This window comes from Varanus komodoensis, unplaced genomic scaffold (assembly GCF_004798865.1).
Source record: "Varanus komodoensis strain SLA01 unplaced genomic scaffold, ASM479886v1 scaffold41, whole genome shotgun sequence".
Lineage (NCBI taxonomy): Eukaryota > Metazoa > Chordata > Lepidosauria > Squamata > Varanidae > Varanus > Varanus komodoensis.
The window spans coordinates 7,237,917-7,264,425 of record NW_025335954.1 but is presented as its reverse complement, the minus strand read 5'-3'; the positions used below and the strand labels follow the sequence as shown (position 1 = coordinate 7,264,425).

The 26,509-nt window shown below is 45.4% G+C and overlaps 1 protein-coding gene across 7 annotated transcripts in view; it reads left to right on the top strand.

The window, feature by feature from the left end:
* The window catches only part of LRP1 (LDL receptor related protein 1), a 405,127-nt gene that overhangs the window by 352,854 nt on the left and 25,764 nt on the right, over positions 1–26,509 (top strand). For all 7 annotated transcript variants that reach the window (XM_044443327.1, XM_044443325.1, XM_044443324.1 and 4 more), the window contains 15 exons: positions 2,171–2,293; positions 4,586–4,726; positions 6,236–6,423; positions 13,716–13,899; positions 14,169–14,254; positions 15,435–15,554; positions 15,831–16,018; positions 17,084–17,289; positions 19,731–19,919; positions 21,797–21,945; positions 22,474–22,567; positions 23,543–23,659; positions 24,640–24,759; positions 25,190–25,312; positions 26,066–26,191. In XM_044443327.1, the coding sequence (XP_044299262.1) occupies positions 2,171–2,293; positions 4,586–4,726; positions 6,236–6,423; positions 13,716–13,899; positions 14,169–14,254; positions 15,435–15,554; positions 15,831–16,018; positions 17,084–17,289; positions 19,731–19,919; positions 21,797–21,945; positions 22,474–22,567; positions 23,543–23,659; positions 24,640–24,759; positions 25,190–25,312; positions 26,066–26,191 (2,154 nt within the window). The remainder of the gene's footprint in view (positions 1–2,170; positions 2,294–4,585; positions 4,727–6,235; positions 6,424–13,715; positions 13,900–14,168; positions 14,255–15,434; positions 15,555–15,830; positions 16,019–17,083; positions 17,290–19,730; positions 19,920–21,796; positions 21,946–22,473; positions 22,568–23,542; positions 23,660–24,639; positions 24,760–25,189; positions 25,313–26,065; positions 26,192–26,509) is intronic.

The following is a 26,509-nucleotide window of genomic DNA, read 5'->3' as shown; positions in this document are numbered from 1 at the left end:
TGGGATCAGAATGTAAACTGACCTTTTCCAATCCTGTGGCCACTCTTGAGTTTTCCAAATTTGCTGGCATACTGAGTGTAGCACTATTACTGCATCGTTGTCACCTCCACTAGCTTTGTTGTTGCTCAGACTTCCTAAGGCCCATTTGACTTCACATTCCAGGATGTCTGGCTCGAGGTCAGTGACCACCCCATCGTGGTTATCAGGGACGTTAAGCTCTTTCTTGTATAGTTCTTCTGTGTAATCTTGCCATCTCTTCTTAATCTCTTCTGCCTCTGTTAGGTCCCTGCCATTTTGGTCCTTTATCTTTCCATCTTTGCATGAAACGTTCCCTTCATATCTCCAATTTTCTTGAAGAGATGTCTGCTCCTCCCTATTCTATTGTTTTCTTCTGTTTCTTTGCACTGTTCATTTAAGAAGGCATTCTGATCTCTTGTAGCTCTTCTCTGGAATTCTGCATTCAATTGGGTGTATCTTTCCTTTTCTCCCTTGCCTTTTGCTTCCCTTCTTTCCTCAGCTATTTGTAAAGCTTCCTCAGACAGCCATTTTGCTTTCTTGCATTTCTTTTTCTTTGGGATGGTGTTAGTTGCTATCTCTTGTCCAATGTTGCGAAACTCTGTCTGAGCCACAGTCAGCTCCTGGTCTAGTTTTTACTGACTGTATAGAGTTTCTCCATCTTTGGCTGCAGAGCACATAGTCAATCTGATTTCTGTGTTGACCGTCTGGTGATGTCCATGTGTAGAGTCATCTCTTGGGTTGTTGGGAAAGAGTGTTTGCTATGACCATCGTATTCTCTTGACAAAATTTTACCAGCCTTTGCCCTGCTTCATTTTGTACTCCAAGGCCAAACCTGCCTGTTAGTCCGGTTATCTTTTGGCTTCCTACTTTAGCATTCCAATCCCCCATGATGATAAGGACATCATTTTTTGGAGTTAATTCTAGAAGGTGTTGTAGGCCTTCATAGAACTGGTCAACTTCAGCCTCTTCACCACAGTAGTCCATAGACTTGGACTACTGTGGTGTTGAATGGTTTGCTTTGAATTCGAACTGAGATCATTCTGTCATTTTGGAGATTGTATCCCAGTACTGCTTTTCCTACTCTTTTATTGACTATGAAGGCTACTCCATTGCTTCTGAGAGATTCTTGCCCACAGTGGTATACCTGATGGTCGTCTGAATTAAATTCACCCATTCCTGTCCATTTGAGTTCACTGATTCCTAAGATCAGTGATTCCTATGTTTCATTGATTCCTATGTTCAGTCTTGTCATCTCTTGTTTGACCACATCCAGCTTGCCTTGATTCATGGATCTTACATTCCAGGTTCCTATGGAGTATAGATCTTTACAGCATTGGACTCTCCTTTCACCACCAGATACATCTGCAACTGAGTGTCCTTTTGGCTTTGAGCCAGTCACTTCATTCTTTCTGGCGCTACTAGTACTAGCCCTCTGCTCTTCCCCAGTAGCATATTGGACACCTTCCGACCTGAGGGGCTCATCTTCCGGCATCATATCTTTTTGCCTTTTGGTACTTTCCATGGAGTTTTCATGGCAAAGAAACTGGAGTGGGTTGCCATTTCCTTCTCCAGTGGAAGTCAGTGGAAGTCAGTGGTTGCCGTTTCCTTCTCCAGCAAGTCATTTTAGTGGCCTCAAATCATATTGCTGTGTGAGTTAAAGAGGTTTCATGAAATGGCCCTCTCTGGTTTGCTGCTGTCTGGGGAGCATGGAGAAACAGGGAGACCATTGTGTATGGGTGGGGAGAGGATTACCCCCAGGCATCTTGGGAAGAACTTCCTTCCTCCTCCTCCTTCCAGTATAGTTTTTCCTATCTCTGCAGATCAAGAGAGATAACTCCTTGTGGTGGCTTCCAGCTCTCAGAAGGCTCTTGGACACTGCCGTATCTTGCATTAAGTTAAGGCACTCTCTGAAGGCAGAGCAATAGCAGCTCAGTCTTGTCCTATGGCCCAGTTGTAAGATGCAACATGGGATGGAAAGGAGTAGCTGAATGGCTCAGTCCATCTACTATTTCCCACCATAGAAAGGATGGGTGACTATTGTGCCCAGAACCTGAAAGGGGTACACGTTAAGTGCTGCAGAACTAATAAATGTCAGTGATTTGCCAAAGGGAATATGGGAAAAGCATTTATCACCTGCAACATCTGATTTCAGTGTACAACAACACATGTGATGAACGGGATTTCATGTGCAACAACCGGCAGTGCATCCCCAAACATTTTGTATGTGACCATGATGACGACTGTGGTGATGGTTCAGATGAGTCTGCGGATTGTGGTGAGTGCAGACCTCAACCTAGGGCTGGGCTTGGACATGGCAGCAGGCACAATGCACCAAATATTCTGCAGATGCACCCAATTTCCCAAATTGGGAAAAGTTATTTTAATGGGGTGAAAATATTTCTGGAAAAACACTTTATGCAAAGGCTTTCTTTAAAAAAAATGGTGCTATTGTTTCCCTGGCTGTGCTTTATTTCTTTTTTTCTGGATTCCTCATAATGGAAGATTCCAGGCAATTGGGAATCTGGTAGTGAATGGGATGACGTCATAGAGCTATGGAGTCAGTCATATTTGGCTGTGTGAGGGCAAGCAGCACACTGAAAGTAAGTGCAAGAAAAGGCAGTGCAAATGTGTGGCGCTGAAAAAAATCTGTGCTTTGCAACAGTGGTAAATTTTGAGGTATACAGACTCCACAACCACACTCCTAAGGAATGCAAAATTGAAGGCAGCTGTGTTGATCCATATGAGGTTGTTTACTTGTGCCTCAGCCCAGCATGTTTTGTCTCCTTGCTGTGAAAAGTGAAGCGGCTTGATTTCTGCTGATCAAGTTGATCTTAGCAGAACTGGAACAGGCCTAACTTTTTCCCCCTTTCGCATGTATCATGATTGTTATTGTTACTGCATTTATATCTTTCCGTTCTTCCTCTTGCATTGAACCTAAGGCAGCTTACAAAGTTTTCTACCTCTCCTTCTTATCCTCACAGCAACAACCCTGTGAGGTAGGTTAGGCTTGAGAATCTGTAATTGGCCCAAAGCCACCCAGTGGTCTTCATGTCTGAGTGGGGATTATGTTTATTATGATTATGATTATTATTCATTACTTTTCTATAATGCCTGTAGCCAAAGCTCTCTGGGTGAGTCACAACATTTTAATACTTGATTTCAGTGGTAATTTGATTTCAATTGACCCTATTCCTGGTTTATAGTTGATTTTAGTTTAAATTATTGTATTCAGTGTTTTAATGTCATATTTTAATTTTGTTGGATTATGTTTTTATATTTTGGGTATGTTGTTAATGATTTTGTGTTACTGATTTTATGTTACTAATTGTTTTAATTGCTGGAAGCTGCACAGAGAGCCAAGGTATGGGCTTGTAGTGGCATATAAATTGAAATAAATAAACAAACAAACACATAAATAATTAAATAAATAATTATTGGAGTCACCCATCCAGATTTCAACCAGGCCCGACCCTGTTTAACTTCCAAAATTGGGCAGCATCAGGCATTTCAGGCTATATGGAATTAGAACCCAAATCTCTAGCAGTCTTAACTGCTAGCCTACCCTAGGAGTTGGCAGCTACACTGAGGACTGTATGGAGTTCTCTTTCACTTTGCTTTTCTTGCTGCTGTGGTCAGGAACTCGTGATATATTTTGCAGTTCTAATGTGTGGTTTTATAAAAACAAAATCAATTTTAGTGAATTTGACATGGGGGATTACTGAGCCAAATTAAATTCATACACGCAGAAATATATTGCTGCATGTTTCCTTTCTAAAAGTTGGCTTGGTTCGTTCTCAGTGAATTCTCAGGTTGGGTCAGCCCTTCTTCCTTCTGGGGAGGGACCAGGGTTCTGCGGCAGGGCACCTGCTTTGCTTGCACAGAGTCCCAGTTTGATTCCCTGGCATCTCCAGCCTAAAGCATCATGTCGCAGCTGACGGAAAAGACTTTCCACTGCCTGGGACTCTGAAGAATTGCTGCTAGTTGGAGTAGGAAGCATTAGGCTAGGTAGACATGAGTGTGGCCCCTGGACTTTGGAGAACTGGATTCAAATAGCTGCACTGCCATGAATTTCACTGGATGAGTTCGAGCACTTGATAAGAGAGAGCCAGTGTGGTGTAGTGGTTAAGAGCGCAGGATGGGGACTCAGGTGATCTGGGTTCTTGTCCCCGCTCAGCCGTGGAGCCAGCTAGGTGCCTTTGGGCTACCTCATGGGGTTGTTGTTATAAGAGTGAGCAGGAGAAGGAGAATGATGTAAGCCTCTCTGAGTTCTTTGTAATAGGAACAGTGGCATAGTAATCTAATAACTAACTAACTATAAGTAAATAATAACATCTGAGCCAACTACCTCACAGGATAGTTCCAAGGCTAAGATGCAGGAAAAGCCTGTCTTCGCTGACACAAATCCCTGTTGAGTACAGACCTGATAAGTCTTGTTTTATCTGGGAATTCTGAGCGTGTCTGTTGAGTCTGGCCTCCCTCTGTCATTGGGAGTCTTGTACCTGGAAAGAGGAGGCAGCTTTTCCAGCATGCTCTGACTTTTCTCTCCCCACTTCCCTCATCCCTCAAGAGTACCTCACGTGTGGCCCCAATGAGTTCCGCTGTGCCAACGGCCGCTGCCTGACTCATAAGCTGTGGGAATGTGATGGCGAGTTTGACTGCCACGACCAGTCTGATGAAGCGCCCAAGAATCCACGCTGCTCCAGCCCTGGTAGGTGCCATGATGTGTTAGGGGAGATTGAGGTGTGTGTGTGTGGCTGCTTGCACTCCATTTGTCATGGAGGTAGTCTGTGGTTGGGTTCGTAGTCACATGGATGTTGTTCTTCACTTGAGAAGATTTTACCAATAAATATCTCAGCACTGTGCCTGCATCCATCCGTTGCAACCCTGTTGTGAACCTGAACATTTGAAGGATGAACATTCCTGCTCTCCTTGTGTCCTGGGGCAGAATTCTAACTCAAAAAGAACCCAGGCCACAGCGTCGGTCTGCCGCTGTCCATCTGCCATGCTCCAGACTTAGTCTAGTGTGCTCTGAACACAAAACCAGATCTAGAAATAAGCACGCTGCCAATTAGACAAGCAAGCAGTCTCCTTCACAGTTTATGCTTGGGAACATATATAATGTATTTTCGAGGAATTAAAGAGTTAGGATGGGTCTTTAGAAGACGGGCTAAGTCCCTAAGATAAGCATAGTAGGGATTTATTTGTTTAGATGAGTTTTATCCTGTTTCTTGGCCAAAAAGGGCTCCCAGAGTGGCTTGTATGCAATGACTAAAACAAGAAAGGCCCTTTTTGCGGGTCTGTATGCTACACAAGGGAAAAAGAACCAGGAGGAAAGAGGAAGAATAAAGCAGTCATTTAAACAGGGTTTGTGGAATGGACCTTCCCTTCTCAACAACTTCCATTGCAGCCTGCTAAAATGCCTGCAGGTGGCAATAGGTAATGGGTGTACCATCCTTTAAAATAGCTAGGGACAGGGGGGATGCCCCAAATTCCACCCCGATTTACATACAATTGCATTTTTGAAATGCTCTCTGCGTCTTTTAAGCGTAACCAGGAGCTTCAGCTGGTTTAGAATGTAGCATCCAGATGGCCCTCTCAGATCAGATACTCTGTTCACATCACAGTTGTGTTGTTTCATCTGCACTGCCTGCCAATCTTTTTCCAGGCTTATGTAAAGCATTGTTCTCAACTTTTAGGACACAAAGTAATGTGGGGCAATAGTATCTCGGGGACTTCCTCTTTCTGTGTGAGCTTGCCTGGCGCATGCTCTGTTTAACAGTGGAGGCCCTGTTCGTTGTTGCCGCCCTGCCATCTGAACTCCAATGGAGCAGGATGCAAGATGGGGTGTTTTTACTGTGATTGTGGAATGCTTTCCTGAGGATACCTTTTGGCAAACAGCAAACCTGTGCCTATTTAAGAGAGCTTTTACACTGGATTGATTGGTGTGGTCATAAAATCCACACTATTTGTATTCATTTTCAACTTCTCTCTTGTGGCTGCTTAATACTATTAATACAAATGGATGGATGAGAAAGAGAATTTAAAACAATCAAGTATCTTTGTATCTGAGTGCCACTTTGAAGGTCTCTAAAAGAAAGGTAGGATGAAAAAATGCAGTGCGATGACAAAAGTGCGAAAAAGTTAGAAAAAGGGAATCTGGGCGGGGGGGGGAGAACCCCCTGCCTTGTGTTCATTCTTGGCATCTTTGCAATTACAGAGAGCAAGTGTAATGACACCTTTTTCCTGTGCCACAATGAACACTGCATCTCCAACAACCTGCTCTGTGATAACAACAATGACTGTGGCGATGGCTCTGATGAGCTGAACTGCTTCATCAACGAGTGTCTCAACAAGAAGCAAAGTGGCTGCTCCCAGGAATGCGAGGACCTCAAAATTGGCTACAAGGTTGGGCCTGGTAGTTTCTTTTCATCAGCTGGCGATTCTCTCGGGCTGGGTCAATAGAGACTCAACAGCTCTCTCTTTGCAGTTGCAGTGACTCTTCCCCTATTCCTGCCTGGCTACAGGGTGTTGTTATATCAGGGCCAGCTCTAACACTAGGCAGAATTGGGACAACTGTTAAAGACCAGTAGATTGTCTGTTGTTTTATTAATTTATTTGCATGCTTGCTTGCCTATTTGATAGATTTATATACCACTTGCCATCTCTAAAAATAAAATTGCTAAGTGGTTTACAAAGAAAAGATTAAAAAACATTAACATGCATCATGATAAATACAAATATGTATATACATACGTAAACTGTTTGTTAAAAGAGCGTTGTTGTTATGTGCTCTCAAGTTGTCTCTGACTTATAATGATCCTATGAATGAAAGCTCTGCAAAATATCCTATCCATCGTGACAGCTCTGATGAGCTCTTGTAAATTCCAGGCTGTGGCTCCCATTATAGAATCATTACATCTCATATTTGGTCTCCCTTTTCTTAAAAACTGATAATTAAAATTAGCAAACAAACTGGTCAGCCCAATTAATCAGGGTTAATCAGATAAATCATGATAAATCAGGGTTAATCAGATAATCAGATAAATCATGGATCACTGCCTTGTCGTGGTGAAGGAGCTTGCGTAGCTCAATGAAGCTATGAGCTATGCCGTGCAGGGCCACCCAAGACGGACAGGTCATAGCAGAGAGCTCTGACAAAACGTGATCCACTGGAGAAGGAAATGGCAACCCACTCCAGTATCCTTGCCATGAACACCCCATGGATGGTACCAAAAGGCAAAAAAATATGACGCCGGAAGATGAGCCCCTCAGGTCGGAAAGTGTCCAATATGCTACTGGGGAAGAGCGGAGGGCTAGCACTAGTAGTGCCAGAAAGATTGAAGCGACTGGGTCAAAGCCAAAAGGACACTCAGTTGCAGATGAATGTAAGATCCATTAATCAAGGCAAGCTGGATGTGGTCAAACAAGTGATGACAAGGGTGAACATCGACATCTTAGGAATCAGTGAACTAAAATGGACAGGAATGGGTGAATTTAATTCAGATGACCATCAGGTATACCACTGTGGGCAAGAATCTCTCAGAAGCAATGGAGTAGCCTTCATAGTCAATAAAAGAGTAGGAAAAGCAGTACTGGGATACAATCTCCAAAATGACAGAATGATCTCAGTTCGAATTCAAAGCAAACCATTCAACACCACAGTAGTCCAAGTCTATGGACTACTGTGGTGAAGAGGCTGAAGTTGACCAGTTCTATGAAGGCCTACAACACCTTCTAGAATTAACTCCAAAAAATGATGTCCTTATCATCATGGGGGATTGGAATGCTAAAGTAGGAAGCCAAAAGATTACCGGAATAACGGGCAGGTTTGGCCTTGGAGTACAAAATGAAGCAGGGCACAGGCTGGTAGAATTTTGTCAAGAGAATACGATGGTCATAGCAAACACTCTTTCCCAACAACCCAAGAGACGACTCTACACATGGACATCACCAGACGGTCAACACAGAAATCAGACTGACTATGTACTCTGCAGCCAAAGATGGAGAAGCTCTATACCAGGGGTGTCCAAACTTTTTACAAGGAGGGCCAGATTTGGTGAGGTGAAAATGTGTGGGGGCTGACCATTCAGCCTGACATTCTTTGAACCATTGACATTAAATGCAAATGAACTATTTTATGAAAGACTAAACAAATAACTGCACTAATGTGAAGGGTGATACTGAGATCTCGACTGCATTATATAGGCCAGGTCTGGCTCAAAAACAGTGGTTTTGATGTGCAAGATGTCACGCAGGTGAAAGTCACTTAGTCTCGTTCTCACGCAGTTCTTGTTAATGTTCATAACCGAGAATGTCTTCTCGCACAAGTATGTCGAACCAAACTAGCTCAGCATTTTCTTAGCAAATGTTCGAATCTCTTGGAACCTGTCTTTATCCAGCTGGCGGTAAAAGTTGACAAGAGGGAGCTGTTGGTGCCGACTGCGACACTCGGCATCACACTGCAGCTCAATGAGCTCCGGCTGCAGGTGGTCTGGAGCGTCATCAGGGTCCACAGAGAAAGGAGATGAAAAAAGCATGATCTCCTTTTCAATAGCTGCAAAATCCCAAAAGCACTGTTGAAGCTCCTCAGCCAGAGATGAGATGTCTGCCTCATACCTCCTTATTTGCGCACTCATATTGTTCTGTGGAAAACTGGTCATTATTCCCTGCAGCGATGGAAATGTGTGGTATTGGGCTGCGTTTGTGACAGGTGCCTTTGGAAAAGTAGCAGCTTGGTCCCAAAGGCTTTGATATGTGAATACAGTTGGCTTACCAGTGCATTTTGCCCCTGAAGGCTCGTGTTCAGCACGTTCAGATGTCGTGTTATGTCAGCTAAAAATCCAAAATCAGCCAGCCAAACAGGATCAGATAGCTCTGGCATCGGTTGTCCCTTTTTTGCCAAGAATTGTCCGATTTCCTCCCTAAGAGAGTAGAAGCGCTGCAGTGCAGACCCCCGACTGAGCCATCTTACCTCATTGTGATACACAACATCTCCGTATTCAACCTGGATGTCGAGTAGAAACTGTTGAAACTGGCAGTGGCACAGGGCTTTGGAGCGAATATAATTAATAGCCTTCATCACCGGTTTCATAACATGATCATATTTGAGATGTTTGGCGCAGAGAACTTGTTGGTGAATAATAAAGTGGAGTTTTATAGCTTTGCCTCCTTCTTCGCTGTATTTGTTACAGACTAGGGTTGATAATCCACTTCGCTCGCCAGCCATGGCAGGTGCGCCATCCGTAATAATCCCAGTGACTTTATTCCATGGTAGTTTCATGTCATCTATGGCGGAACAAACAGAAACAAATAAATCTGTTCCTCTTGTTTGGTCCTTAAGGGTCTGGAGGTCAAGTAGCTCTTCACTCACGTTCATGTCATTGTCCACTCCTCTCAAAAAAAATCAATAACTGAGTGGTGTCAGATACATCCGTGCTTTCGTCACAGGCTAACGAAAAAAAGTCAAACTCCACTCCTTTTGCCTCTGTCTCTTAATATCAGATGAAACGTCTTCAATTCTCCGTACCACAGTGTTACGAGCCAGGCAAACATTGGCAAACTCTTGCTTCTTCTCAGGACAAATTTTCTCCACCATTTTCATCACACAGTCTTTAATAAATTCACCCTCAGTAAAAGGTTTGCAGTGCTTGGCAATCAGCGTTGCCACCTCGTAGCTCGCCTTTGTGGCATTTTCATTTGACTCACAGGCTCTTGTGAAAAAGCGCTGCTGTGCCGTTAAAGCAGCTTCCAATTCCTTCAATTTTTTGCTGCGTTTGTTCCCAGTTAGCTTGTTGTAGTTAGCATGTTTCGTCTGGTAGTGCCTCTTGATATTGAATGCCTTGAAAACAGCCACAGTCTCTTGGCAAATTAGGCAGACACAGTTGTTTCGTATTTTAGTGAAAAAATGCTCCAATTTTCACTTGTCCTGGAAGCGGCGGCCCTCGCTGTCAACTTTCCTTTTTTTAGTTACAGTCGCCATTTTAGAAATGGGCACACAAGCCTTGTGCCACAAGGGTCACGCGCCGAGAGTGCTGACTCAGGTCTACTGCCATCTTCTGGTGAAATATAACCACCAGCCTTGAAGGAGCAGGAGGCAGCAAGGGACAGCTGCGGGAACCGCTGTGTGGTGAAGGGAAAAATGCCGGCCAGCGGGGATGAGTCAGTGGCTGAGTCGGCAGGGAGAAGAGGCTGCGGGCCGCTCAAAATTTGAAAAAAGGCTGTAATTGGCCCCCCGGGCAGACTTTGGACATGCCTGCTCTATATAGTCAGTAAAAACTAGACCAGGAGCTGACTGTGGCTCAGATCATGAGCTTTTCGTTGCAAAATTCAGCCTTAAATTGAAGAAAGTAGGGAAAACCACTAGGCCACTCAGGTATGACCTAAACCATATCCCTGATGAATATACAGTAGAGGTGACAAATAGATTTAAGGAAATAGATCTGATAGACAGAGTGCCTGAAGAACTATGGACGGAGCTTCGCAACATTGTACAAGAGGTAGCAACTAAAGCCATCCCAAAGAAAAGAAATGCAAGAAAGCAAAATGGCTGTCTGAGGAAGCTTTACAAATAGCTGAGGAAAGAAGGGAAGCGAAAGGCAAGGGAGAGAGAGAAAGATACACCCAATTGAATGCAAAATTCCAGAGAATAGCTAGAAGAGATAAGAATGCCTTCTTAAATGAACAGTGCAAAGACATAGAAGAAAACAATAGAATAGGGAGGAACAGAGATCTCTTCAAGAAAATTGGAGATATGAAGGGAATGTTTCATGCAAAGATGGGCATGATAAAGGACCAAAATGGCAGGGACCTAACAGAGGCAGAAGAGATTAAGAAGAGGTGGCAAGATTACACAGAAGAACTATACAAGAAAGAGCTTAACATCCTTGATAACCACGATGGGGTGGTCACTGACCTCAAGCCAGACATCCTGGAATGTGAAGTCAAATGGGTCTTAGGAAGTCTGAGCAACAACAAAGCAAGTGGAGGTGACAGTATTCCAGCTGAGCTATTCAAAATCTTAAAAGATGATGCAGTAAAAGTACTACACTCAATATGCCAGCAAGTTTGGAAAACTCAGGAGTGGCCACAGGATTGGAAAAGGTCAGTTTACATTCTGATCCCAAAGAAGGGCAATGCCAAAGAATGTTCAAACTACTGCACCATTGCACTCATTTCACATGCTAGCAAAGTTATGCTCAAAATCCTACAAGCTAGGCTCTGGCAGTATGTGGACCGAGAACTGCCAGAAGTACAGGCAGGATTTTGAAGAGGGAGAGGAACTAGAGATCAAATTGCCAACATACACTGGATCATGGAGAAAGCTAGGGAGTTCCAGAAAAACATCTGCTTCTGCTTCACTGACTATGCTAAAGCCTTTGATTGTGTGGATCACAACAAATTGTGGCAAGTTCTTAAAGAGATGGGAGTACCTGACCATCTTATTTGTCTCTTGGGAAACCTATATGTGGGTCAAGAAGCAACAGTTAGAACTGGGCACAGAACCACTGATTGGTTCAAAATTGAGAAAGGAGTTCGGCAAGACTGTATACTGTCGCCCTGCCTATTTAACTTCTGTGCAGAGCTCATCATGAGTAAGACTGGCCTAGATGAATCACCAGTTGGAATTAAGATTGCTGAGAGAAATATCAACAACCTCAGATATGCAGATGATACCACTCTCATGGCAGAAAGTGAGGAGGAACTAAAGACCCTTTTGATGTGGGTGAAAGAGGAGAGCGCAAAAGTTGGCTTGAAACTCAACATTAAGAAAACTAAGATCATGGCATCCGGTTCTCTCACTTCCTGGCAAATAGATGGGGAGGAAATGGAGGTAGTGACAGATTTTATTTTCCTGGGCTCCAAGATCACCGCAGATGGGGACTGCAGCCAAGAAATTAAAAGACGCTTGTTCCTGAGAAGGAAAGCTATGGCAAATCTAGACAGCATACTAAAAAGCAGAGACATCACCCTGCCAACAAAAGTGTGTATAGTCAAGGTTATGGTTTTCCCAGTTACAATGTATGGCTGTGAAAGTTGGACCATGAGGAAGGCTGAACACCAAAGAATTGAGGCCTTTGAATTGCTGGATGAATTGAGGTGGCTGGTGGAGTCACTGAAGCAGTCGGTGTGAGCTTGAGTGGACTCTGGGGGATGGTGGAGGACAGGAAGGCCTGGAGGAATGTTGTCCATGGGGTCGTGATGGGTCAGACACAACTTCGCCACTAACAACAACAACAACAACAACAACAACAATCAGATAAAGAGGTGGATCTCTCATTAGTGCCTGAAGCTCATCACAGTTGACTCCTCTTGAATATCGGTTGGGGTGGTGGCGGTGGCAGTGAGAGGATTCTAGAGGTAGACACCACCTAGGTGCTACTGCAAGGTGGGTCATGGTATGACCAGCAGAGACCCAATACTGATAGAGCCAGTGTGGTGTAGTGGTTAAGAGCATGGGACTGGGGCTCAGACGATCTGGGTTCTTGTCCCCGCTCAGCCATGGAGCCAACTGGGTAACTTAGGGCCAGTCACAGACTCTCAGCCCAACCTACCTCACAGGGTTGCTGTTGTGGGGATAAGCCTTGAGCCCTTTGTAGGAAAAAGGCAGGATAGAAATCAAAAAATAAATAAATAAATAATACAGGTATGTATTGGGAAAGGTGATCTGCCAGGTGAGCTGGCTCCAAGTTCTTCAGGACTTGATATGCCAACAGTAAGACTTTGAGCTGGACTTGGTAGCTAAGTGATAACTGGTGCAGTTGCTTCCACACTGGTGTAACACATGCTTAGCTATGCTATATTATTGCCCCTCTGGGGGCAATGGTGCGAGTCAGGGAATAATTCAGCCAGATAGCTCATACTTTTCATGTAAAAAATCCCTTGCCTCTTGGTATTTGAATCGAGCAGGACTCAGCATGGCTGACCTCAGCCTGGTGGAATCTACTTTGCTTTTTACCAGAATCCTGAGAACCTGCAACCTGGTACAAAAGCCTTCTGAGCCCAGGAATATGTTTGAAGAACCAGAGATCACAGGCCTTCTGTGCAAACATTCTTTCATTCATTTATTCATTCATGCATTTATTTATTTAAAGCTTTTCTATACTGTCTCTTCACAGACGTCTTGGGACAGTTTACAACAGATTAAAAAAATAGAATAAAAATAGAAATAAGACTAGCAGTTGCACAGCATCCGGTGTTAAATATAAAATCACCAATTAAAACAGGTGAACAATTAAAATATTGGGAGAATAAAAAGGTTTTTGCCTGAAAGGAAAGAAGCATTCCCAGTTTCCTCTGCCTTTTTTCATTTCAGCAGTATAATTTAGTGTAGGGTGGAGTTGCATTCATGTTATTACTGCCCTTGCTAAACAGCTGGGAGTCAGAATTCCTTGCCAAACAGTTACAAATGACCAAGAGACCTACCTGTACTCCCAAATTTCCAGACTTCCCTGTGTCTGTTGCAGAAGGAAGGGAAAACAAAAGAGTGATGGCTAAGAGCACAACCCTATACATGTTTAATCAGGAAAAAAGTCCTACAAATGCCCACCAGTTATGCTTGGAGTTGTAGAACATTTTAGGCCTAAACCTGCATAGGATGTTGCACTAAGTTTGCTTTCCTTTCCTGTGAACAAGAGAATAAGTGTTTTCCACAGGGCACTGCCTATAAACCTGTAATGACTTTCTGCTGCCCCCTGCAGTGCAGATGCCGCCCTGGGTTCCGGCTGAAGGATGACGGGAAGACTTGCATTGACATTGATGAGTGCACGACCACCTACCCCTGCAGCCAGTTATGCATCAACACCCACGGTAGCTTCAAGTGCCTCTGCGTGAACGGCTACATGCCGAAGCCTGATGACCCAACGAGCTGCAAAGCTGTCACAGGTGATGCTGATCCTCTTTGCTGCAAGTGTCCTAGGGAGGAGCAGAGAGGCCTTGCTGTTATCTCATGTAATTGGGCCAGTGGGGAGATGTGGCAGTTGAGAACATGGGATTACTGTGCTCATAGGAGCACTGGATCTTCCGATGGATGGATGGATGGATGGATGTTTGCCATTGTCTCTATTAAAAATAGCATTTAACTGTTTTAGAGCCATTTTTTCCTTGTGACCCCTCAGCCCTTATTCTGCTATAAATCCTGTTTCCTTTCACAGAAGATGAACCCTTCCTGATTTTTGCTAATCGATACTACCTAAGGAAGCTCAGTCTGGATGGTTCCAACTATACTTTGCTCAAACAGGTAATTGGTATAGGGAAGGGACCATTGTAGAAGCAGAGTCTGGGGCAGGGGGCATATTCTCCTTGGGGATCAAGACCATATTCAGGCAGCAATTTGTGACACAAAACTTCCCAATCCCAAGAGAGAAAAAATACCGCAAAGGCAAAGGAAGGCAAATGTATTCACTGGCCATGGAGTAATGGCTGATTGTTGGGGTGGCAGGGAACTGCTTCTGTGCCACAGGAAAGAAACTAACAACACAGCAAGAAGCATCAGTGACTCTAAAATGGAGGCTGCCTGCTATGTCCCCACAGAAGTTGCTGCCCTGGTTTTGCCTGCTTCATTTTAGCTCTGATGGGCCCAGTAGTTACGGTGTGTCTCTGCGTCAGGGGTGACTGGATCGCTCTCATTGCACAGATGCAACAAGAGGGGGAGCTGGCCTCTCTGCAGGAGCCGAACATGCATTGAAGTCAGTAACTCATGTAGAATTGTAGTGGGGCAGCTCCTCCTTTCCCTCGCAGACTCTGGGGGAAGGGTTATAACTCTTTTGTGGAGCACACCTGTTCCATGCAGACAGTCCCAGGCTCAATCTACAGCTTCTCCTGGGAGGGCAAAGAAAGGCTCCTGCTGGAAGCTGTGATGAGCCACTGCCAGTCAGCATGGACAAGTCAAAGCCAGGTGATCAGTGGTTTCACTCAGTGTAAGGCAGTGTCTCAAGTCCCTGTGTCCTGAAAGGACACTTCATGGTGTAAGAGGGAACTGATCCTTTCATTGTAATTCAGGTCAGGGGCATGTGCCTTAGCTATCAGAATTTGGGGAAGCACTGCTTTAGAATTAGGGTTCCTGAAACTGTAGCAAATTACAAGCACAGTGACAGTACTCTTGGCATTTTAGTAGCAGCCATAATGATAATATGATTGCAATTAGATAATGCACTTTGAAAGTGCTATAGAAATGTGATTTATTATTTTTTATCATCAGTAACATTTAGTTACTTTCAACAACCCTGAAAAGTAAGTCAATATTATTATCCCCTTTATTACAGATGGGATGGACTGAAGTAGAGAGAGAGAGTTTGTGTGGAGCTGCCTGGGGAGCTGATAGCAGGAAGCGAGATTTAACCGTGAAGCCTAGTTCAGCTTCGTGTGTGTGAGGCACAGGATGCTTGCCAATGCTTGTCTTTTTTTCTTGGTGGGCTTAGGGACTGAATAATGCTGTGGCTTTGGACTTTGACTATCGGGCACAAATGATCTATTGGACAGATGTCACCACACAAGGCAGCATGATCCGCCGCATGCACATCAATGGCAGCAATGTGCAGGTATGTGTCTGGTGCCACTTGGACTGTGATCTGCAGCAGTAGAGGACTGTGTCCCTTCCCGAATCCTCAGGATGCAGTCCTGTATTTTCCATCAGTTTTGGCTATTCAGACATCAGCAGAGTTCTGCCAAGACTGAGTTCTCTCCCTCCCCACACCGGGGTAAACCCAGTTCCATTTCCTCCTGGTTTTGCAAAGTGCAGGGTAGAAGTTCCTTTGACCAAATCCCTTTTCAGTGCTTTCTCGATTCATGCAGTTCTTTGCCTTATGCTTCCGCAGGTTCTGCACCGCACCGGCCTGAGCAACCCAGATGGGCTGGCTGTGGACTGGGTTGGTGGGAACCTGTACTGGTGTGACAAGGGAAGGGATACCATTGAAGTGTCAAAGCTCAACGGGGCCTATCGCACTGTGCTGGTGAATTCAGGGCTACGGGAACCTCGGGCTTTGGTAGTAGATGTCCGGAATGGGTAAGTCTGTTGGATGTATTTGGGAAGCTTGTACAGCTGTGTGTAGGTCTCTTGTTTTTAATTCCCATTCAGCACTTAGTAAATGTTGGGAACTTTATACATTGCTGCTGCTGCTGTTAGTGAGTTGAGGTTTGGAGGAGTGAGCTTATGAATTTCCCCCAAGTATTGCTAGTAGATCAAGGTGGGCCTTGATTCTGCACCCCCAATTCAATCAGGCAGTGACGTCAAGTTGGTTTGTCTTCCACTCCAGTTAGCCCCTTCCCTTGGTCCATTCCAGTCTGCAATCTGAATCCTTCAACCATGGTGAATATGTCAGCGGATTGACAATATTTTGAACATCAAAACCTTGGCGCAGGTCCTACGGCACAACCCAGGGTCATCCCAGAAGCTTGTGGTGTTGGCTCCATAGGACAGGGGTTAAAAAGTTGCATGCATGCGCGCATACACACACACACACAGAGCATGCACTGCAACAAATGTCCCTTTCCACAATCTGCACCCAGCCTGACTGATGCTTGGTTGTTTCCCAGTTAGCTTAGCACCACCAAAAAGGAGATTCTCCTCAGGATCTGCTGTTTCAAGACACTCCAGTCCTGGAGGGTCTGCATTATATTGCTCCAGAAACTTGAGGTAGTGACTCCCAGTGAAGTTGGCTTTCCTTAACCCTGGCTTTTCCCACTGGGGTGGGGCTCCAGAGAGAAGGTAGAGTTTTAAGGGCCTTGATGGGCTAAATGGGGGAGGATTTGAGGGCTGAGAATGGCCCTTAAGCCAGAGGATCCCCATCTTGGGTTATATCGTCCCAGTCAATTCCCAAACAAAGAAACCTTATTAGCAGTACAATTCATCTGTTCCCATCCAAGTCCACACTGGACTTCACCAGTGGGCTGTAGCAGGAAAACTCAGAACTCTGTTCTTAGCTTTGGCATCTATGTAATAGTTTATATAATGTATTAGTGTAATTTTGTGGGCTTGGATTTCCCAAAATAACAAACATAAAATTTGATCACAGCTGCAATTCTATGGTTATGCCATTTATCTCACTCACCTCATTTGTTCTCTCTTCAGATACTTGTACTGGACAGACTGGGGTGACCATTCCCTAATTGGCAAGATAGGCATGGATGGCACCAACCGGAGTATCATTGTGGACACCAAGATCACTTGGCCCAATGGCCTCACTTTGGACTATATCAATAGCCGCATCTACTGGGCTGATGCTCGTGAGGACTACATTGAATTTGCCAGCCTGGATGGATCCAATCGGCACATCGGTGAGGGAATTGCAGGAGCTGTAAAGCTGAAATTCACATGCAGATAGGTTGAACAGAACCTGTCTGGATCTGCACAACATTCAAGAACTGAGTATAGATTGAGTGTGGGTTGTCCTTGAATCATGGGTTGCCGTTGAAATGTGGATTGTAGTATTGTCTGAACCCAGCCCTAGCAACAAGCCATGGTTTGTTAACCACAAACAACCAGTGAAAAAAGCCCATAGTTTTCTGCAGCCTTGTAAGCCTCATGTTCCTTGCAAGAGGAGCCAGAGGCAGGGTATAAATGGAATGCAAAATAACAACAAATAATAGTGATCCACACTCAGCTGTCATTAAGAGTTACCTTGTAGTGAGAAACCCAGTGACTGGCATGATTACTAGGGAAGACTGCAGCTTGTGGGAGAGATCAGTGGTGGGGGGGGGTGAGTCACTCCCCCCATGAACTCCTGTTTCCCCTTGCGAATGCTCTTTGCTTTCCCTGCCTGTCCTTGTTTCTGGTTTTAGAGTTTGGCTCGAGAAATAAATGTTCTGGAAGGCATTTACAGGGGAGAGTTGGAGGCTCCCATCCTGCTTTTGGATTGAGGAAACTCAGGGTTGAGAAGCCTCAGCATCCTTCATCCATGCTTAGCTTTTAAGTTTTCAGGGCTAGCATATAACTTGCATATGAATTGTGACTCCCTTTTTCAGATCTCTTCTTTAGTTACATTGTCACCTTTGAGTCACTTTGTCATTTGTTTTCTTTGGTTTCCACCTGCTCATTGTCAGCTTCTTTTGAGGATGTGAAATGTTTGTTTAGAACATATTCTTAACAGTCAACTCCTTCTGGACTGTCAAAAACTCTCAGCACTTGTCACTTCTCTCTGATTCTTCATGAATCAATTTAAAAGCTTTGCAAGTGTTTAATGAATTGATTTTTATTTCTTTGGCATTGGTTAATGGGCAGTTGTAGCAAAGATGCAGTCCAGAAATAAAAGGAAAGATAACTTTGTGCAGATGAACCTGACCAGATTAAATGTTAGAATCTCTCCATGGTATTGAGATCTCTGGTGTAGAAGTTCTGGACTGGAGGCAGCTCTGGTGTTCTGCAGTTGCCTGGTGGCCAGGCCTACTTTCTATCACCCCATACACTTTCCCACAACCATCAAGCATTTTACTGGTCCCTTGGCTTTTATGCAGCTTTTCCTCTTCAGACTGAAAGGTAGAAATGCTTCTCCTAAAGCTGAGTTACCAGTCTTATAATATGGTTGTATCATCAATAATTTTGGCCCCACACTTCTTGCTGTCAGCCCCATCCAAAGCAAGAATCTGGGCCCCAGGAATGTCTTCAAAAGGGGGTTCAGCCCTTGGACTGACAGAAGTGCAGAACTCCTGTATTATACAATCAAGGCTATACAGATTATTTACTGAATTTTTCCAAATGCTCACTGAGGAGACCATTTGTCTGAGTTTGGTTCCAGCTGCCACAATGTCTGCCACAATTCTGGATTACTGAGGCACTTTTAATTTCAGGCATTGAATCTATTGGGAGACTTGGGAAAAGCTTTAGCATATTATCTGTAACACTGTTCTATTTTTATGAAAGCTTAAGATTAAAATATCTGGATCATTTTCTCCATAGAAAGGTCTAATCAGCAGAAAATCACATTCTTGTTAATGAATAGAAAGAAATATGTAACCAAGGGAGCTGCCTCTTCTGCCTGTGCAATGGCAAGGGAGTGCCAGTTCTTTGTTAATCTAGGCACATGCTTGATTGTTTTTATGCTAATTGATCTACCTGAATTACATTTTTACATTTGTATTTTATCATCATTATGACTTACGGTTTTGACAAATGAATCAATGGATATGGTAATCAGAAGAACAATGGGTTTGCTGCCAGCCAAAGCAAGAATTGCATCTCACCCCTGCAGTGAGAGTGTTGCATCAGTGCATCCTTCACAAAAGACATATGCTTGGTTCATGGCAGGTCTGGGCCAAATTTTCATACGTTTGGTCTGTGTTTCTTTGGGGATCTATGGTAGAAGGTGGGGTGATGGTGGAACTACCGCTACTTTTTTTGGGAGTGGACTATTCAAGATGCACAGATGTTCCTCCAGCTCTTCTCTGCTGCAGGCCATCATCTTTTACTTCTCAGCAATGCCATTCCCTATTACATAATGTGACATTCCAAGGAGTGCTGTTTGAGGAACTAAAGATGGTTACAGGCAACAAGAGTTAGGAGGAGCGCTGGGGAATGGCTGACAACTACACATTTGCTGTGCTTACCACTTCATGTCTAGAAGCATAGACACAGGCCCATAGCCCATGGCCCTGGTCAGAATCGAGGCACCTCCTTGGTCAGCTGTCCTCCAGATCTTCACATTTCCCTTGTCTGGATATCTCCAGTTGATCTCCATGTCCCTGCCACCCAATGAGAATTTCTCCTTTTCTTCTCATCCTAGTCCTGAGCCAGGATATTCCCCACATCTTTGCCCTGACTCTCTTTGAGGATTACATCTACTGGACTGACTGGGAGACCAAATCCATCAACCGGGCCCACAAGACCACAGGTACCAACAAGTCTGTGCTGATCAGCACCCTGCATCGGCCCATGGACATCCACATATTCCACCCCTACAGGCAGCCGGATGGTGAGTGCCACACACCAAGGGGTTAAAGGGAGGGTGGGAGGTTGAGTGGCTGTCCCTGCACAGGGACCAGGCTCAGTTTCACTGCCCAGTGGGGCCCAGAGGAGATACATTCAGGGCAGACTGTCAGATATGGGGCCTGCTAAGACATGTTGGGGAAGTGTCCTGTTGAGCACAGCAAGGCAAGTCTGTGGTTGGGAAGACCAATGGGCAGAACCTTTGCATCGCTCAGACAAGAGAGCAAGTTTGGTCTGATCCCAGAGCTGGACTTGGTCACATAACCTTCTCTGGTTACTGCTATTCAAAAGACTCCTTTGACGACTTGGAAGACTTCCCCATAGTCCCCTTCTTGGTAACAACTCACACAGCATCCAGATTCAGGGTCTGCTGTGGGGCAAGGAATAGAGGCCAAGAGGAAAGTGGACTCAGATGGCATCTGTGTACGTTATTTCCTGACAGAACTCTCTTTCAGAACCTTTTGGATCCTTGGGGCCCTGCACTAATTCTGCCACGCAGGGTCTTTTACTGTCGTTTAATGCTATTTTAATGTCTTCAATGTTTTATATACTGTATTTTATTGTTTTATATCCTGTTTTGAACTGCCCAGAGAGCTTCAACCACAGGTGGTACAGAATGTTGTTGTTGTAGTAGTTGTTGTTTTTCCAGCCTTCCTGTACTTTAATCCAGTCTTCTAGGACTGCCAAATGGCCATGCCCTGTACCCCAACCATCAGTTATTTGGTTCTCCGGAGCCAGCATTGTTTTTCCACATTCTGAAAGATTAAAATGCCTCTCCTAAGGCTTAATTATTGGCAGGAACAACTTTTAAGTCAGGATATGATGGAGAGGGGGTGTATTTTGGGCCCCACCCCTTTTGCCTTTGGTCCCACCCAGTATTGGCATGGAGCACCCGCAAGCTTTTCTGCTACTGAATTTAGTCCTTGGACTGAAAGAGGTCCCCCATCCCTGCACAAAAGGGCTTTTGCCTGGCATGGGCCTTGCATAGGTAGCTAATGCTAGTGAGGAATGCTAAAGCACCACTTAGTCTTGCCCCTGATTCCTGGCTGATGTCCCAATTTGGGAGGACCTTGGAAGTAGGGGATGAAAATGGCTGGTTGTAGAGTCATGTGGAGTGTTGACATTTGTTGCTGACTGGTTCTGCAGCAGGAAGCTTTAGAAAAATCCCTCTGCCACTTTCTTCCTTGCTCCAGGGACTAGCAAAAGACAAGAGCAGAAGATAAGTCATGCATATATCTTGCAAAGATCAACACTTCCATAGAACAATAGAGGCAGTGGTCTTTGTTTCTCGTGTGGACTCGTTCTGAAAGAGGATCTCCAGGGCACAAACATAAGCATGGGAGGGCCTTGTGGAAGCAGAGAGAGGGCAGCCCCTTTCCCTCAGGGCCCACCAACTTATGCCATTCTGGAAAGTGCTGCATTACACAGCCAGTGAGCCATCTTCTGGACAGGGTCGATCCTAAATTTGCAGGTCCCTGGGAAAAGTATCTCTTGTGTCCCTTGCTACTCCAGGGTCAGCTTGTGGACCAAGATAGGAAGATTAGAAGCTGCTTGATACCAGCACAGAACTGTGGTCCATCTAACACTGGGCTGATAGCAGCTCTCCAGGGCTTCAAGCAGGTGTTCTTCCAGTTCCACCTGGGGATTGAATCTTGGGCTTTCTGCAGGCTACCCATGTGCTCAGCCAGGCAGGGAAACTGCTGACACCAGGCCTGCTGCTGGGCATTCAGGCTCCTGCTTTGCAGCAGGACGGAAGTGAGCTGTGGGGCTTGCCCTGGGCCATGTTGACAGAAGCCATGGCAGTGGCTATATCTGGCTGTAACCTGCTTCATCTCCCCATTTCTTTCCTTTCTCACCCCTCAGTTCCCAACCACCCCTGCAAAATCAACAACGGTGGCTGCAGCAACTTGTGCCTGCTGTCACCCGGAGGAGGCTTCAAGTGTGCCTGCCCCACCAACTTCTATCTGGGGGCCAATGGCAAAACCTGCATCTCCAACTGCACAGCCAGCCAGGTAACTGGAGGGACACAAAGAGCTTGCTCCACCTTGCAGAAATCCCACAGCTATGCACTCCTCCCCTCCATTTGTTGCTTTGTCAAGGCGGCCTCCAGCAGCCAAAGCCAGGCCTTTGATGTGGACTGGTTCCACTCCTCGAGATGGCCTGTGCAACATGGAGTGCATCAGGTCAGGCCTCTTGACCATCCTGGAAAGTGCCTGTAAATTTAACTGTTGCGGAACAGAGCTTGAAGGTTCCCTCTTACTGAAATTGTCTCTGAAGCCTGAAGAAGCTGCATGATTGGCTTTGGGAGGGTTACCTGCAGCAGAAAGAACATGTGAGGAGGGGTGGTTAGAAATGCAGAGCCTTTGCTAATGTTTAGTGGGGAGCTGTGCTTTTCCTGGGAACCATTTCAGAGCTCCTGTGTAGGAAATATGTCAGGCTGGGCTTGTTTCGATGGTGGAGAGGTGAAGGCTTTGGGGAGCATTCATCTGCCCAGTATTCGTGCCTTGTCTCAGCTTTATGGCCTGTCTTTTCCACCATAGTTTGTTTGCAAGAATGACAAGTGCATCCCTTTTTGGTGGAAATGCGACACGGAGGACGATTGCGGGGACCGTTCAGATGAACCTGAGAACTGCCGTGAGTGAATAGCTGGGAGGAGGCTGCAGTGGTGGAGGGAAGGCTCCTTTAGACAGCTGTTGATGGAGCATTATCCCAGCAAAACACAAGGCATCCAGGGAACAGGGATATACATCTAGTGCTGAAGAGGGGTGCCGAGGATCTTCTTTGGTAGCCCTGGGCTGCTTACCTGACTAGTATTTAATGGGCAATTTTTGTTTAAGGAATTTGCCTGGTGCATTGATGAAACAGTTCTGAGACTGTCCAGGGTAATGTTCTGGGCCCCTTCATACAGAATTTTCCATCAGTTTGTCCCTGAGCTGGAATGGGCGCCTCTCCAGGGGCTTCCTTCCTCCTGGAGAGGAGCATCTTTGCCTCACCAATTGAAGCCCCAGGCCTGGGACACTGCATTTGGAATCCCACTTTTGCCTCATGACTGCAGAAGCTCCCTAGAACCCAAGCGTGCAGGTCACTTGCACTTGCCATCCCCCTTATGGTTGTGCTGGGTGGCTGTTAAGCAGCACTGATCAGGGAGTGAGAAGACTTACCACATGTCAGCCAGAGCAACTCCTGATTCTCTTGGACTGTAGGCTGAGTGGGCTAGCAACAATATTTATTTATTTGAAGCATTTTTATGCTGTCTCTTAGCCAAAAGGGGGTACCAGGAGCACTGATCCAGAGCCCAAACCCAACCTGTTCCCAGCTCTAGTGGAACATTTGTAGATGAATCAACAAGAAGAGCAGAGTATTTGATACCAAGTTGCATTGAGATTGTTTTCCAGGACAGATCATTGATATCTGTAACCCAGCAGAGAGTACTAGCTAGCAGTGACACTTGAGGGTCTTGGCAAAGTGTCTTTGCCATCTCCTGCTGTCTGTAAATCCTGGGGATGGAACCTGGGACCCTCTGCACGCAAAGGAGAGGCTGTAACACTGAGCTCCAGTTTCTGGGCACCCCCCATCCCAAATCATCACATGCCACCTTCTCTCCTGCAGCTGAATTCAAATGCCGTCCAGGACAATTCCAGTGCTCAACAGGAATCTGCACCAATCCAGCCTTCATCTGTGATGGAGACAATGATTGTCAGGACAACTCAGATGAGGCCAACTGTGGTAAGTGTCCCAAGCTCTTCTGAGGACCCAAACCTGCCTTGTGAAGTTTTATGTATTCATTTATCGGCACCGTCTCAGTTTTGTACCCTGTTTTATTGAAGATACTCAAGACATCTTAACAGTTTAGATCAAGCCATCAAAATGTACAATGACTTACTAAAAAGTTGAAATAGAATGAGCTGGCCTGATTAATCTGGAAAATATTGTAGATTGAAACAAAAACAGAAAGGATGCCAACCATTTCAATGAGCCATTCAGAGGGCTCTGGAAAATAAGTGGCAAAGTATTTCCTACTACATCACTGCCCTGCTCCACCAAAACACTCTTTCTCCCTTTTCTTTTCTTTTCTTTTCTTTTCTTTTCTTTTCTTGGGCTTTCAAGCACTGGAGATCATGGGAGCAGCCATGGAATTCAAGGCGAGCAAGAGGTTCAGAGAGATGTTTCCTCTTCCCTCCCATCTTCTCTGTTTCCTTGGTGTGCTCTGCTTAACAGTGCCAGGGTGCAGAGCCCAGGACATGAGTGGGAAACCTCAGCCATGGGGACACAGTCTGGCCTCTGGAATTCCCCAGATGGCTGCTCCTCCTTTTCCCCAGTCACTAAGTGCTTTGTGGTCCCCTGGCTTTTGGGCTGTTTTCCCCATTCTAAAAAGTCACCATGCTTCTTCTAAGCCTTAGTTACTTTCAGGATGAACTTTAAGCTACCATATGCTGGGTTGTTGATGCTTTGGTAATTTTGATCTCCACTCTTCTCCTGTTTGCTCTGCCCACCATTAGAATGCAACTCCAAGAACTTTTCCAAAATCAACTTCATCCCTCAGGCTGAAAGAGGCTTCACGCCTCTGGCCTGAGCGATCATAGGAGAGGTACTTAATCCCAGAGCCTACTACCTTTGCAATAAAACTCAAGAAGCTTTCTAAGAAAAGTCTGTATCCAAGATAAGGATACCCTCCCTTAACGCTGTTTCTGCCTTGCTTCTGACAGAAGTCCATGTGTGCCTACCTAGCCAGTTCAAATGCACCAACACCAACCGCTGCATCCCAGGCATCTTCCGTTGTAATGGGCAGGACAACTGTGGTGATGGAGAAGATGAGAAGGACTGCCGTAAGTTCTGCTTGCAATGGAACAAGGGACATCACTGCCCCACTTGTTTCTTGTAGGGACTGATGGGAAAACCAGGTGCTGTTTCATGGTCCGTACAATAAGCAGCAGCATCTCCCATCACTTACTGGGTTCAGATCTATAGGACTACATAAGTGTGTACATATGAGAAAGATAAATAATGTTAAAGACAGAGTGATTTTGCAATATATTTAAGGTAACCATTTTGACTTCTGCCCTCATCCATAGCTATGATGTTTTGTTTGTATGTTTTATGTGCTCCCAGTTTCTGCATTTGAATGCCAGGATCACGGCACCCTCAGCACTGTGGTGGTTGTTAGGCTGTGCATGAGCAAGCCTTCATTTTAAGCAGACACCTTCCTGCTCTGCCTTCTGCCCTGACCTTGTCTCCTGATCCCCCTTTCTCTTGCAGCGGAAGTGACTTGTGCACCAAACCAATTTCAGTGTGCCATCACCAAACGCTGCATTCCACGGGTCTGGGTGTGCGACCGTGACAACGACTGTGTGGATGGATCTGATGAGCCTGCCAACTGCAGTAAGAAGCTACCGTGCTTTATGGCAGCCTTCCCCAGGCTGGGAAAAAGGAAATGGATTGAGTACCCCAAGAATCGGGCCTAGGAGGCCCCTGCCTTCCTTTGTGCTTCAGAGAAGATGAACTTGCTTCCTGCAGCTCCGTTAACATTAAGACACGTGTCCAAAATACGTTGCAAAGTGCTCTCGTTTAACATCAGAGCCATATGCAACAGCAGATCAGGGGGCTTCAAAGTGGGGGCTCCGAAATTCTCTGCTTCCTCTTTCCACAGAAAATCCCTGATGTATTTTGAAATCACTGTCTGAACTTCACAAGCTTATCTCACTCTAAAACTGTGATTTTTAAGCCTATGCTTCTGAGAAGCGTGTTTCTTGAAGAGCACCTGAGTGGTTCCCCAGTGAGAAAAACAATAGTGGCAGGCAAGCTGATATAGTTTCCTCACCACTGGTGGTCTTTCCCAGCAGGCATAGAGGGCACATTGTGTGGCTTGGGGTGCTTTATTTATTTATTTAAATTCACAGATCACAGACGCAAATAAAGCTAGGCTAGGGAAGAGGAAGCGTGTGCGCGCGCGCATGCGCGCGTGCATGCATGTTAAAATCATTTGCATGTGAAGTTTCTCAAGAAGCCCTTGATGGAAAAAGTGCCTGCTTTACCTCTCCTATCCTAATTTTGGGGACCAGTAGAGGTATGGCCAGTCTCTGGGGGCATTTAAGCTCCTCAGTCCTTTAAATGTCTCTCTCATCACTCTCCCAGCACAAATGAGATGTGGACTGGACGAGTTCCGGTGCAAGGATTCTGGTCGATGCATCCCGGCACGGTGGAAATGTGATGGAGAGGATGACTGTGGAGATGGCTCAGATGAACCCAAGGAAGAGTGTGGTGAGCTGATGGCGTAGTCAGCTGGCTGAGCTGAGCTGAGCTATGCCTGGGTGCCTGGCATGCTCCGTTTCCTGCCACTTCCATATGTCGAAAGGGCTTGGAGTGCAAGGGAAGCACTGCCCTTTGTAACTTAGAGAAGTCTGATTAAGGATGGGGGAGAATTTCATTCGGTTCTAGTTTAAATGCCAATTTACAGATTCACATTTTCTGAACCAAAATATAGACTGAAACACAGTTGTCCTTTGGATATTCAGGCTGCTCTGAATTTGGCAACACACTTCCCTGGCTATAAAAAAGCATATGAAATGTGTTTATTAG